The sequence below is a fragment of the Acanthopagrus latus genome, chromosome 21 (assembly GCF_904848185.1).
Source record: "Acanthopagrus latus isolate v.2019 chromosome 21, fAcaLat1.1, whole genome shotgun sequence".
Lineage (NCBI taxonomy): Eukaryota > Metazoa > Chordata > Actinopteri > Spariformes > Sparidae > Acanthopagrus > Acanthopagrus latus.
In genome coordinates, this window is record NC_051059.1 from 20,521,454 (window position 1) to 20,535,640 (window position 14,187).

A 14,187-nucleotide genomic window follows, 5' to 3' on the forward strand; every position below is an offset into this window, starting at 1 on the left:
AACCACAGAGGATATATATATATATATATATATATATATATATATATATATATATATATATATATATATATATATATATATATATATATGAGAAAAAAAACATTTTCAATCAGGACTTGACCAACATTTTATGCAAAAAAAAGAGAAAAAGCTGTGATAAATAAACAAGGAATGGTGGTCTCTCTTCACACAAATGCGAATATTTATCATTTCCAATTTATGCTGTGAAAAACAAGCTTTAATACATGTTCAATTTTCATACATTGGTTTTCTTATTTTCTAAATGCTATTGCACTCTCATATGCTTTATTGTGTTATTGTTGTCGGTAATAACTATAACATCACCATCATCATCATCATCATCATCATCATCATCACCATCATAACTGATCTGTTGATCTTTACCATCCCCAGTTACTATCACGTTAATTCTGGCTTGTTTTGTTTCTGAGACGAACGAGAAGCACCTTTGTTTTTCAATTACTCTTTATGTTTCTTTCTCTCATAGTTTGATCTTGAATGCACTGTCGCACTACCTGCTCTGGTGTGAGGGTAAGACTGAATGTATTTGATAGTTCTCTGTGTTGGACTCCAATAAGAAACAGAGTGCTTCGGGGTGGGATGTAATTTACTCAGGTGTGTACTGTAAGTGTAACTAACGTGACTAAGACAGATAGGGCTGTTTCAAATGTTCTAATGTGAACTTCCCCCTATGTTGTTCTGCCACGACAGGACGGGACTGACACAAGCAATATAATAGAGAGCAGTCTAGTATGTCTCTAAATCATAGTAATAACAAAGCTGACAACGCATCTCGTGTGGTTGTCAGCGGAGAGGTTCGACGAAGAAGGTTGTAAAAGTAAGTCTGAATTGAAGGTTTTTGATATAGCTTCATTATACTCGTAACATTTGGATTATTAGGTTTTAAGCGAAGAGATGTCCAAATATTCTCTCCCGACACTGAGAGGAAGATATTGACCAGCATCAGCACTATGAGCCATGGCCTCGAAATGGTCACTTCACATTTGCACCTCAAGAAACACAGATCAGTTTCTCTGCTGTTAGCTAGGCTATAACAACAGCTCTCAAAATATAACTACATAACTGTATTCAGGCTTTTGAACTATATGGACAAATCATGAAATAATCGTTGATAAAAGACTAGTGCTGTTTGTGTTTTTTTTAAGTGAAGAGTAAGGACGGAGGTTGTTTCGGCGAGCCTGGCAGTGAAGACATGTGTTGACTGGTTTTCAAGAACCGTTTTCTGTTACTTTTTTTGTGAAGGAGATTTCTCAACACTGGGTGGACAGGGTGCCTGACTGTTTAATAATCCGCTGACCTGACTTGTTGATGATTTCCATGTGAGGTGGGAATCATTAAGGGTTTTCCTTCACAATGTGAGCTGAACGTCCCATTGAGGAACCAGTTCATCTGGATTAAGCCAGGTTGGGCGAGGGTGTGTTGCCATCTTGGTTTTCTCTGACATGGTAATCCATACAGCCTCCCTCCGCACTGGTTTTATGACCCATGAAATGAGCCATTTGCTGCATTGTGGAGGAAAGCTTCTCTTTCATAAATCAACATGCTGACAGGGCTGTATAAACAAGGTGAATTGACTGGTACACCGCGTACGCCGTGTACGCCACATAGCTCATTCCTAATCCCCAATTAGTTTGTCTAACTCAGGAAGTCCTACATTTGTTCCGTGAATGGGGCAGACGTGAAGGCTGGCCGCTCATTGTCCAGCACCCGTTGCACAAAACCTGGCCACTCGTGTGGGGTTTAAAGAGATTGGGATGGGGCTCGATGGGGATTTTATCATTAAAGGCTGCGTACAACTAAGCTGAGCCAGTCTAGGAGGGACGAAAAGTAGCCAAGACAAAGCATGAAACATCGCATGACTGTAAAAGTTGATGTAAGCGTGAGGAGAAAGACTGTTTAGAGTGTGGGAGAAAAGGTACCAAACTTTTTTATGCAACGTTTTAGCGAGAGTTTATACATCTCTTCACTAGAGTGTCGGTGGTATGTACAGTAAATAGCACACATTCAGTTGCACAGAGCAAAATTTGCAGTGATATATCATTTATATATCATCTAGGAGGGTCTTCCACCCAGGGCCCGGGTCCGTAGCCAGTGCGAGTTACCTGCAAGAGCTAACGGTAGATTAGTTCGACTTCCACGGCACCCGCATCATTAACACTGACACATACAGTATATAAGACGTGACACTGAAAGTCAGCAGGCAAGACCAGCATATCTAGGTATCTTTTTAGAGGTTTATATTGGTGCAAATGGGATACATGTGGACTTAAAGCAATGCATGAAATTGGATGTACTCGATGTCAACTGTTGACAGCAGAATGAGAGGATTTGAGAAAAAGGGATGCCTAAAGCGAGGAGGTAAAAATAGCCGATGTGAGAAAGCCGTAAAGGAGAGCACTTTTCGGGGGGTGGGGGGACTGTTGATGTATGAAAGGGTGAGAAAAGGCTTTGGTTGTATGTGATCTTAAGTATAATTTATTGTTTCTTTGTTTGCAGATGATTTCACTGCATCGGAACACGCTCATATATGCATTATGAATTGTGAGATGAAATTTAAAAAAAAAATTATGCATTGATATTAAAAATCAGAATGAAGTTAGTGATTGTTTAAGAATAAAGACTATGTTATCAAAAGCTTTTCACCCACGCTGTGATTGATTCAATGTGTCGCTGATCATGACTGACGGCTGTTGTGTCTGTCGTCTTCCTTTTATTTATTTATCGATGTCACTCAACGCAACGACGAGAGAAGCCGCAGACAAACTACATCCATCAGCGTGGGTTTTTTTTTTTTTTGTTATGCGGCAGTTCGCATCCAGAAAATCCAATCCATTTCTTCTATCAATTCACCGGGGGTGATTTATCTCCTCGCTAGCCCCTAAATCCGTTGTGTCATTTTGGGATGGCGCTCCTTCGCCCTTAATTCTCCCGTTGTCATGGAAACAGACCTTCCGTGCCGTCTGCAAGGAGAATGAGGAGGAAGAGGAGGAGGAGGAGGAGGAGGAGGAGGAGGAGGATGAAGGCTCCCCTGACTTTCAGGACGTGGCTTGTCTTCTCTCCTGCTGATGGCTGCAGCACAGACAACAGCAGAGTTTGAGGAGGGAGGGGAGGGGAGGTTGGTATGTTCTCTTCTTTTTTTCTCTCCTGTTTTCAGTGTCTCATTATGTTTCACTGAACAGATGAAAAGTGTGCAGCGCTGCAACCTGGAAGACAAATTCATAGATATGCCCGGTAAGATGGAGAAAGACGGGGAGATCGAGAGAGAGAAGGACAAGCTAGACGAGATGTGACAAGACGGACAAAAGTTCTCCATCTACTGTGTTTCAGGGGAATCCATCCAATAGTTGTCGCACCATTTCACCCACAACCCAAGATGTCAACGGCACGGTAGAGCAAGAGGAAAAGTCAGGAAGTCACTAATCTCAGAACCCCTCGGCTGTCATCTGACAACAGTTTACTTTGTTTATGTCATCATTGTGCATTCTGTTTGGACTGGGAAGTCAGAATTTGTGAGTTAACTACAATGCGCCGTGACGTTGGACACCTATTTCAGAATCCAAGATGGCTGCTGATTGCATCAAAAGCCATGAAATGACCACTTCTGTCTTGTTTGTTTCACATTAAAGGAGTCTTACACACAGTACTGTCCAGCATCTACCTGTAGAAATGTTGCCTCCTTGTTTGTATGCACATAAAACTGCATGTTTTGTTACCAAATGTTAAATGGGAAACGCCTTCAGCCTCTGTGGGCGAAAGCCAATGTTTTGGGCCCTCTGATGGAGTAAGTTAGGCCAAGACTTCCTCCTCTGTGTGCAGGTCAGGGCTTAAAGTCCAGATAGCAACTTGAAACACAAGAATAGAGTTGGAGATGAGAGGCGACTAATCTCTGTAAACACTTATTGATTATTAATTCAGATAAATCAAAGCTGCTGTGAACTTTGTCAGCAATTTAGCTGACTTCCTGTCTGTTCTGTCTCCCTTCTCTGTAGATCACCACACTTGCATGGCTCCTTTCTTTTTTTTCTAGGCAGCTCTCTTTGCATTCCCTTTGACCGAGTTCTTTCCATCGCTTGGCCTGTTTGTTAGGATAAGTTGCCATCGGGAGAGATGGAATTGGTAGCTTTCTCTGTTCTGCCATTGCCGGTGTAAGACTGCCCCTTCACAGAGTTCTCAGTCCTCATTGAATAAAGTCGGCAGGGATATCAGAAAATGTATTTTCTCTTTTACTGCATTGGTGCCTGGAGGAGAGACATGGGTTACTGACCAAACACTCACATGAAATATAAAGCTATTTAATAAGAAATATATATATATAATACAGCAGCTTGAAATTAAAGCAAATACAAAGCTAAATCGCTGTCAAACAATTAGCAGATGGGTTCTGAAATTACATTTCCAACACGACGTTTCATACATTTCAAATTGTTGTCCTTTGCATACATATTCTGCTGTTTATAGAGATTCAGGAGGAAATGTTTTTCTTGTTCATCCAGCTGATGTTTCTATGCTTTCTCAGGATAAGTGAAAATTAAACCAGAGGAGATTTGGGGATCACTAAAGTAATAAAGTAAAGTAATCCTCTCGTGAAATTCCAAATAACAAATTTTATGGCATCCAATAGTTGTCAAGAGATGTTATCAATAACATTAATTTTGAATCTGCTGGAGGGGCTAAAGGAAAAATAAGGGGATCAAATTCAGTAGGATTCATCCTTTGGGGAACAGGAATGTTTGCACAAAGGTTCACGGTAATCCATCCAGTAGTTGCTTTTTCAGTCTGGTCCAGCCTTACAATCGCTGCTAGCATGGCTGAGAAAAAAAAACAAAAAAAAACAAAAAACCCTGCAACTCACACTCATGTCTAATCCCAATCAATATTCCATCCTGTTCACAGCATCCGCCTCTGTAATTAACTGCCATTAAAATACACAAACAAGTCAAGGCCAGCTATTCAGACTCCCGGGGGGAGTTTGAGTCTGAACAGGGTCATCTGCTCAGAAACACATAGGAAGGGCAAGAGCTGCAATCAGCTTGACGCCTGCTCCTCTCTTCTCTCCTCACCTCCCATCTCAGCTACAGCTGTGGCTGTGACCTCTGCTACACCTCTGCCCTCCACCTGTCCTCCACCACCTCTCCTCCTTTTCCCCCTGTGTGGAAGAAGCAGCGTTGGACTCCAGCGCCTGCCAGAAGTGCAGATGGACTTAAATGCTCATGAAAACATAATATCATTGGTGTGAAGTATTACTTTTAGTTTAACTTTATCAGTGGTAATATTTCTTCTCTGTCATCATGTGATAAGTCAAATGACAGTAAGAAAGTAGATTACATATTTACAGACTTGGACAAGAACATTGCAGCTTCAAAACAAGAATGACAAATGATTTAGTGTCGCGTTTATCTCAATGCAAAGCAACCTTTATCAGGACTAAAACCCGAGCAACCTTCTCCGGTAACACTCTTTATAAGGTAACACTTGACAATCCAAATGACGCGTAAGATATACGCCTAAATCAAAATGACCTTCAAACCTTTCAAAGACAGAACGAGGTGATCGCATATGGCCATCAATCATTTGGGCCAACATTTGGTCAGGAAAACATGTTCAAAAACATTTCTTAACCTTTACACAAAACACATGAGACAGAATATGTTAAAAGTTATAAGAATTCATCCTGATTCATTTCTGTACCGGATTTCATGGCAATCCATCCGACAGCTACTGTGATGCTGGAGAAAAAGCTCAGGGGCTGACCAGAGTCAGTAGAGCTGTTTCTATGTGGTCTGTAATTTCATCTTAATCCTGTTTAATAGTTGATAGTTCAGTCTGGACCAAAGTGGTGGGCTAATTTACAGACATACATTACCATCCTGCTCACTGCTAGCATGGCTAAAAACAACTTGCCCGATATTTGCTGTGGATATTCATGAATATCTTTTCCTGTCTTGCTACTGGGCCAAAATGTCCATGCACACTCCAGAAATATGAGCATCTAAGACTGCTGAGGCATTTAATGAGCACAGTTCAGGCCCCCCTCACTTCACAGAAGATGAACTGTTTCCATTTCGGACACACCATGAGCTCCTTCCTGTGCCACCCTCGGGTCAGAATATCAGGTTTGTATACAAGATATCTCCCATCTCACTGAGATAAAGGAGCTGTGAAATTTGATTATCCCAGCAGGGTTTCCTGTGAATACTGCGAACACTCTGTGCACCTGATATAAATCCGTTTGATACTTTAATCTCTCAAATTGTTCATTAAGCAGACAAAACAGATGGCGGCTTTAAAAATGACACTAAATTAGTTTTGACTGCTTAAACACCAGCCTGTGTTTTTCTCCAAAAGTCTCATCCCATGGTAATTTCATTCCTCTTCTTTTTTCTTCAAAACCACCTGTGTTGAAATGTGGCAGATTTGTGGCAGGAGACTGAATGGATTTCATTGCATTTTAAAAGGTCTCAGCTGGCACACTTAACAACATCTCTGCAAGACCCAAATCCCTTTGCCAGGATTATTTCAAATGCCTCTCAGTGTCATAGGCAGTAGCAGAGTTGGTGTTTGAAGGGCAGGGACATAAAAAAGACACAGTTATGGAGAAAATGTTACAAAAAAACAAAAAAATGTGATTATATCTATGGTGTTTCTGTGGTAGGAAGGTTTGGAGGCCAACTCATTTTCAAGAATGTGGGGCAGCCTATGTGGCACCGAATTGTGTTTTGTTCACTGGGCGGTCACCCTTTACCCACAAAGCACTTTATCACGTTTTGCCACTGGAAGGTCACCCTAGAGGACACATTATTACATGTTGTTCACTTGAAGGACACCCTAGAGGGCACTTAAATACATGTTTTCCATTGGAAGGCCACCCTAGAGGGCACATTATCACATTTTGTCCCCTGGAATAGCACTGAGGGAACTTTATCACGTTTCGTCCACTGGAAGGACACCCTACAAGGCAATTTATCACATTTTGTCCATAGGAAGGGCACTCTAGAAGGCATTTTATCACGTTTCATCCACTGGAAGGCCACCCTTAAGGGCACTTCATCGTGCTTTATCTACCATTGGAGCATCGAAGAGGGCACTCTCTGTCTAATTTGAGCATGGCAGCAACCCTGCCAGCCCCCACCAGTGGCCATCAGTCTCATGAGTTACATTTTCTGAGCTCTCTTAAAATCATAAACATTATTTCAGCTGTGCACAACACCAAAAGTCCTTCAACAAGTACAACATTTGGATGGAGAACTTGTGGGTTTTTGCTAATTGCTAGGTCAACAACTCAGATATCTATTTGTGGCCTCTACAGTTATTTATACTCACCTGCACATGACTTTGTTTGTCTTTTGCAGACTCATGAGCACACAGAGTAAAACATGCTCCCCATCTTCTATCCCGGGCATCTTTCCTTCCCTCTCCGTCTACCTCTTTTTTGTCCTGTTGTTTTTGATACGGGCCTGCGCCACCGGGACTCTGCTTGTTTCTCTTTTCTCGTCCTCCCAGGGAGAGGATGAGGGAACTCCTACTCAGAAGTGGGGCGTTCAGTTCTACTCATTAAAAATAATTGGTCTCTGTTCAATTAAGGCTCAGTGATGCTCCTTTGATCTATCAGGCTCTGAGTTTTTTTTTTTTTTTATCTTTGTCTTCTACATCCAAATCCACTGCTCAGACTGGCAGAAGTATTGGATAATTGGTTCTAATATGCTTACTTCCATAAAGTTGCTAGAGAGGGAGCTTAGAGGTGATTATAAATGAATGAAAGGACTTCTGATAGTTAAAGAGTTAAAGGGATTGAGCTCAACCCTCTAAGATCTGCCGTGGCATCCTTGTCCCGAGACGATAAAAAGCAGATCATTTTACCTTCTCTCTGCAACACTTTGTCCGTGATTTGCTGCTTTTGGCTTCTCCACTGCCGGTAAAACTGAACTGTCAGAGACACAGGACACACAAGCATCCATGCACAGTGCACACACACTCGCCCCCACACACACACACACACACACACACACACACACACACACACACACACACACACACACACACACACCGTAATCCCACTCACCCAGCCGCCCGCCCACACACCCACTCTGTATTTGTTACCCTCGCACACCTCTTATTGAAGAAGCTCTGCAGTATGAGCATGTTAATGTGCTGGCAGTGGTTCCTGTTACCGAGTGAAGCTGTTCTGTTGAATCCCAATAGCCCAGGGACAGAAAGGATACTAAGCCAAGCCTCGACTCCAGTTATGCTCCAACACTCACTACTTCAATAATTTTCTCTCTCAGCCCCTCTGCACATCCTCGCTTCCTCTACTTTCTCACTTTGCTTAATCTCTATGCCCCCTCCTCCTTTTTACCTAATTTGATACATTTCTCCTCAGTCTTCTTTGCCCCGCACCCTATACATCTACTCCTTTTTTTCCTGTGTTCCACCTACAGTCATCTAATTGAGGTTAATGAGTTCGTGTAATTCTTGCTGAAATTTATCTTAAACGCCTACACGCATGCATAATACATACATGCATGAAGATCGATGCATTTAATTTTACCGGAAAGGCTTCCAGGATGCACTCTGCCGCCGAGCTGCCCTAGTGCATGCTCGTCGGTGCAATAATGTGTGATGTTACAATAGGAATATGTGCTGCACACCAGCGCATACAGGCATGCATGAAAGATGTTTTGTCTTATTGCAGATTGCACGTGTAACACTTAAATAAGTAGAACATGCCACTATTAATCACTGGAGTAACAATTGGAGGAAACATCAGAGACAAGAGGAATGGATGCCTGTAATTTTGTTGGTTTATCGCTTTGCCAGTCGACCGCGGAGACCACTTGGCAACATCAGACACACTGCAGACGTTTTATTACATTTAAAGTCTATCTGGATTCAACAGAGAGAAGAACAGCCTCCTCTGCTGGAGTGAAAATTATGTGACAAAGAGGGGCTCGAACTGTGCAGGAGGGAACACACTGATGTGTTTGATGAATGAGTGCGAGTGATCCCGACTGAAATGTAACAAACTATGTCAAAGACAAGACTCATTTTAAGGAGCCGATGGAGTTTTTCAGATCCCGCGGGACCCTGTTGACTTCATGTCTTTGACAAGCACAATGTGCAGCGGCTCCTCTCGTAACTGCTGATTCACCGATCATTGCATATTCAGATGGCTGCGAACGCCTCCGACAGACTGCCATGTGTACTTTAAATAATGCAGACGTGCAGCATCAGCAGAGTCAACAGGTGTTCCACAAACAGCCTTGCTTATCTCCATTCCTCCTCCAAGAACACGGGCGTGTAAAGTTGGGTATATTCAGTTAAAATGCTGTGAATAACGTTGTCAAAAGTAGCCTGTTAGTGCATGATCAATATTTAGTCAGTGCCATGTGTTTAAAACAATGTGATATCTACTTTTTCTGTAAAATAACACAATTTGATGAAGAAAAACATTACCCTGCCTTTTTTGTCAATGTCATGGTATTGAAGGAGGAGGTTTGCTTTTTTATACCATTGTTACATCAAAGTTCACAATTCATCATGAGAACCTTAGTATGTAGTAGACGTATGACATTATTTTTTACATTCGTACACAGCTGCAGCGGTGTGCCACTACTTCTATATTCACAGGAAAACTCATCGTAGCTGCCAAAATGTTCAATAGAAATTACCAAAATAAATGAATATCCAATGTCGGGGTGAGCGTGAACAGCGTGAAGCAGTTGTTTATTTCATCATAAAACAGAGTGCAGTTGAAAACAATTGTATGTGACATTCAAGCAACACATTAAAGGGGATGTCCAAATCAATCTTGAGCTCATCATTTTAAAGTAAACGTTAGCAGGCGGTCAGGGTTTTCCAGTAGAAGACTCTGCAGCCGGCCTTGCGAGTATAAGCCATCACACCACCCAGTCCACGTCGATTCTTCTCCCGTGTGTCCGTCTCTGCGGGCTCCTGGGGGATTACTCCATTTTCGGATTTGAAGAGTTTATAAAGAAAGTCTGTAAAGCTCTGTTTCCTTGTCGATTCCTACGGAGGAAAAACAATGGCATTGTGTAAAAGATCATTTCCATATGTCCATATGTACATCAGTATAGGTATGCCAGGACTTTTGCATTTGTAGCTTGAAGCCGGAAAGAGAAACTCAGAGTTGTTTTTGCCCCTTCAATCTTTAATCTGCAATTTCATGGCACTGCAGCTGTGGGGATAATCAAATGACAGATATCTGGGTAGGTAGCTCTGACAGCATCCAGAATGACTCACTGAGAATAAATTTACACTTCCAACAGACCAAGATCAACACAATGTCTGTGCACAAACAGCAACAAACTTCATAAATTGGAAAGACACAGTCAGGATATTCAGTCGTGGCTGGGATCCGGGCGGACGACAGCAAACAGGAATAAAGAGCAGAGAATCAGGCACAATAAAGACATCTTTACCTGTTGTACGCCTCGTAGTTTGTCGAGCCATGACAACGGGCCTGGCTGAAGTTGGAGGTCTTTGAATTCCTGCTCCGTCTCTGCGTTTTCCGCGACACATGATGCGAAACACAAAAGCGCCAGAATGCACAAGACGCGGGCCATCGTTGGCTGGGAAATCGTGCTTGTTGAGAGAGAATTCTTTGTGGTAAGAAACAACAACATCCACTGCTGATGTGCGCCCTAATTGTACAGCACAGCGGCACGTTGGTTTTTAAAGTGGCACCTGGGCCAATAAAAGGAAGGAGGAGTGTGGGAGTTGTTTGCGTAAAGACTATCTTCAATTTTGTGTTTGCCCCCATTTATTCACTGAAGCATATACTATGTAATTTACAGCAGTCATTAGGAGGGAGACAAAAGGTCTAAATAAGGACATTTTCCGGGTGATTGTCATCATTTACATAAACTCACTGCAATCTGGTTGAAGGTAAGGTCATCCTGATGCTGTCATTGCAGTACAATGTAAATGTGAGCGATCCCCTCTGTCTCCTTGTTTAAAAGCAAATTCTTGTAAGCTAAGTGCGATGTGCACTCATGTAAAATAAAACATTAATGATGCTGACATGGGGGGGTGAAACAATGATTTCATCAACCCCGCTGTGCCATAAACGCGAGTCAACGGGCACCACGGAGACATTGGGATATCCAGAGGCCATAAAGGTCAACTTATCATTTGTTACACCCCTGTGAGTTTGTTCTGCGCATCTCTTTAATGAGATTTCTGCTCTGTTTAACTTAACAGTTCTGCTGCGTCTCAATGAAGCCATTATTTGTCACAGCTTATAATGATTTTGTAATGGAACATGCTGCAAATATGCAATTACGTTATGTGGACTGAAAAAAGTGGCGGGCCACACTTTTTAAAGAAGTCATCCTGAATTAACGTTTCAGGGTTACGAGGTTAAAGCGTTTCTCAATTGAAATAGATTGTGAAGGCAAGGTGGGTTAAAAGACTTGATTCAGTTGTGGATGAAACTGTAAAATGAAGGACGACGGGAAAACAGACATACATATGCTACGTTTCGCCATCTGACGCCACCAACAAGTGCTAATACAAATGATGAGATACACAAGCCAAAAATGACCAATATCATCTACTCTTATGACAGCTAAACTTACTACAAGGAACTTTAAACAGGTCATAAAAAAGCCTCAGTTTAATACTGATGCATACATACGCAAACAAGACCATCGGTAAAGACTGATCATTGCTAGTTATTACAGTCAATCTTTATTCCTGTCACTCGGACCAAGTTTGAAAATCAAAACTGTATTCATGACAGAGTGCTGGTCTCTCTGTAGTCTGGTGGCCACAGATACATCTGTATCATCAGAAGGCAACAGAGCGCCTGTGTTGCAACAACCTTTCTAACAAGCCATATGTAGCTGTTGGCTTCACATCTGTACTGCAGCCGAGCAACTGTACCTGTTAACTGCCACAAACAGAATTATTGCAAGGTTACAAAGCAATCCTTCATTTTTTAAACACACAAGTGATGTTAAGGAACGTACAGAGGGTGGACCCAAAATGCAGATATCGGAGAGGATAGTTTAATCACAATAGGGTCGGTACACAAGCGAGCAATCCAAAAAAAGGGGCAACAGTGAGGAAAGCAGAAAATACACCAAAAACACTAGGAAATAATCACTGGAACATGAGACAAGCTAAGATGAAGTGGCACAGAAGGTGGGAGAGACAAACTACTTAAAGCACACAGGGAGGTGAGACAATGAGACACAGGTGAAACAAATCAGGGCGGGGCAGGTAATCACACAGGGGGGAAGGACACAGGGGCAGGAGGTGAGGGACCTAGAACAGAGACAACAAGGTGAGTAACAAAATATAACACAGGAAGCACAAGACAGAAACTGACAAAATAAGAGGGAAACCTCTTAGCTGGGGCAATATGACAAGTGATTTGAAGGGGATCTGTTCTGTAAGGCAGTAGATACTTCTGTACCTTTCGCCAAGCAGCAGGGTGAACAGACCATGGCTGGGGTGGGTGATGTCTTTATAGTATCCTTTGGGCTCTGTGCAGACATCTGTCTTCACAGGTATCACTGATGCGCTGTAGATGGGTACCGATGATGTTCTGGGCGGTTTTTATTACCCACTGTGGAATCTTGGGGAATCTGGGCCATGCACGAACCATGGCAGTTTTTGCTCCCCTGTAAAAATTAACCAGAATCTGCCTCCTTGAGTTTTGCCTTTGTAAGTTTCAATAGGAAGTAGAGCCCTTTCTGTGTTCTCTTAACCAAACAGACACATTACCTTATCGCTATGCATCCTGCCAAACAAACCAAACCAGATGGTTTAGGTGGTGATACTGGTGCCACTCGTGTCCACAGGGGCCGAGAGTGAGAGATCCTTGTTGCTGCTTTGATAAAGTCTTTCCAACTGACAATCATCTCATCAAGGTGCATCTTAAGTCTGTATAGAATTAGGCTAAAATGTGAGTGGACAACAACTTATCCTGTCCTAGCTTAAGACAACCGTGATTTTTTTTTTCATCAACACACACTGGATGTAAAAATGAATAAATAACTCTCAACCAGAATGGGTCAAACGGGCAATTTCTTCACAGTTTCTATGGAAATCGCCTCGCAAACCTGCAATGAAATGTTCATGAATGGGAAGGTACTGACTTCACCTGTTGTCATTTCAGGATTAAGATTTGACCTTGGAGAAAAAAACTGCTACTACTAGATTTCAATAGCATGCATTTTTCTCACAATGTACAGTCTGTCACTATTTCAAGTATTCACCTTTCAGCACATGAAGCTATCCTGTAAAAAATGAATAAATAAAATGTCTTCTAGTCCGTGTGTGGGGAACACTGAAAGGACACGTGTCCTTCGCACACAGGAGACAACCTTGAAGTGCTTCAACCTTTCAACAAATCGCCATTCTAACCCAATTAGAGAGGTGTAGAATCCTAATACAGCTGCCTAAACAATTAGTAAGTGCACTGTCGGGAGTAGAATAATCCTGTTAAGAAGGCTACTGAGAGCACTTTACAGCAAGAGTGTTTCTATCCATGCTGACAACTGTCTGTGCCGGGCCATGTCAGACTTATTTAATTCAAGGTGGCATTCAAGGAGCGGCTGCTTGTTCTGCCAAGCCTTGCAGATGTGTGGGAACAATGACGAGTTGAGATTCTGCTCCAAAAACGTCAAAAAATTAATTAGATAATCGGCGCTAGATAGCCTACTTCATCACAGGTTTTTAATTCACACAAAGAGGGTTCAGCTCCTCTTCAGCTGTTACTTGTGCTATGTGCCGTTTTCTTACATAAGCATACAAGGCTGTTTGTTATTTTAGACTCCGAGAAATCGATACCTTGGAATATCTGCGTGCCAGAAGGCAACAGTATTTGGAAATACGGTGTTGTTTAAGGACATTATTGGGCCCTTTTGCATCTGGCTATGTGGAGAGTTTGCATCTATTGATCAACGGTAGATTTGGATGGGCGAGCTTGAATGACTGTCCCTCAAGGGAGGTGGGGAGGACTGCTTTACTGATTCTCCGAGAGAATGATTGAGATTGATAAGGTGCCGGAATAAAAAAAGAAAAGTATAGGGCCATTCTACATCTACATTGTAGATTTATCCAGCTCTTGAAAATAGCGTCTTTCACACAAAACATGTGGAAACATTGGGAATATTAACA

General features: G+C 42.1%; 1 protein-coding gene and 1 long non-coding RNA gene across 2 annotated transcripts; both read right to left on the reverse strand.

The window, feature by feature from the left end:
* Positions 1 to 9,751: 9,751 nt before the first annotated feature.
* Positions 9,752 to 10,950, reverse strand: LOC119011118 (somatostatin-1A-like). The gene is made up of 2 exons (XM_037083975.1): positions 10,479 to 10,950; positions 9,752 to 10,065 (listed from the first exon to the last, which is right to left on the reverse strand). The coding sequence occupies exons 1-2, from the start codon at positions 10,680 to 10,682 to the stop codon at positions 9,874 to 9,876; spliced, it is 396 nt and encodes a 131-aa protein (XP_036939870.1). The 5' UTR covers positions 10,683 to 10,950; the 3' UTR covers positions 9,752 to 9,873.
* Positions 10,951 to 12,035: 1,085 nt separating this feature from the next.
* LOC119011120 lies at positions 12,036 to 13,019 on the reverse strand. Its single transcript, XR_005072126.1, has 3 exons — positions 12,790 to 13,019; positions 12,479 to 12,686; positions 12,036 to 12,327 (listed from the first exon to the last, which is right to left on the reverse strand). It is a non-coding gene; the product is annotated as an uncharacterized LOC119011120 (long non-coding RNA).
* Positions 13,020 to 14,187: the final 1,168 nt, after the last annotated feature.

What these genes read in the sequence shown, in the direction of transcription:
- LOC119011118 (XM_037083975.1), bottom strand. Translation starts at nt 10,682, where the DNA reads ATGTTGTTGTTTCTTACCACAAAGAATTCTCTCTCAACAAGCACGATT. An exon ending in AACTACGAGGCGTACAACAG is followed by an intron (nt 10,066 to 10,478) that starts GTAAAGATGTCT and finishes TTTCCTCCGTAG; the next exon opens with GAATCGACAAGGAAACAGAG.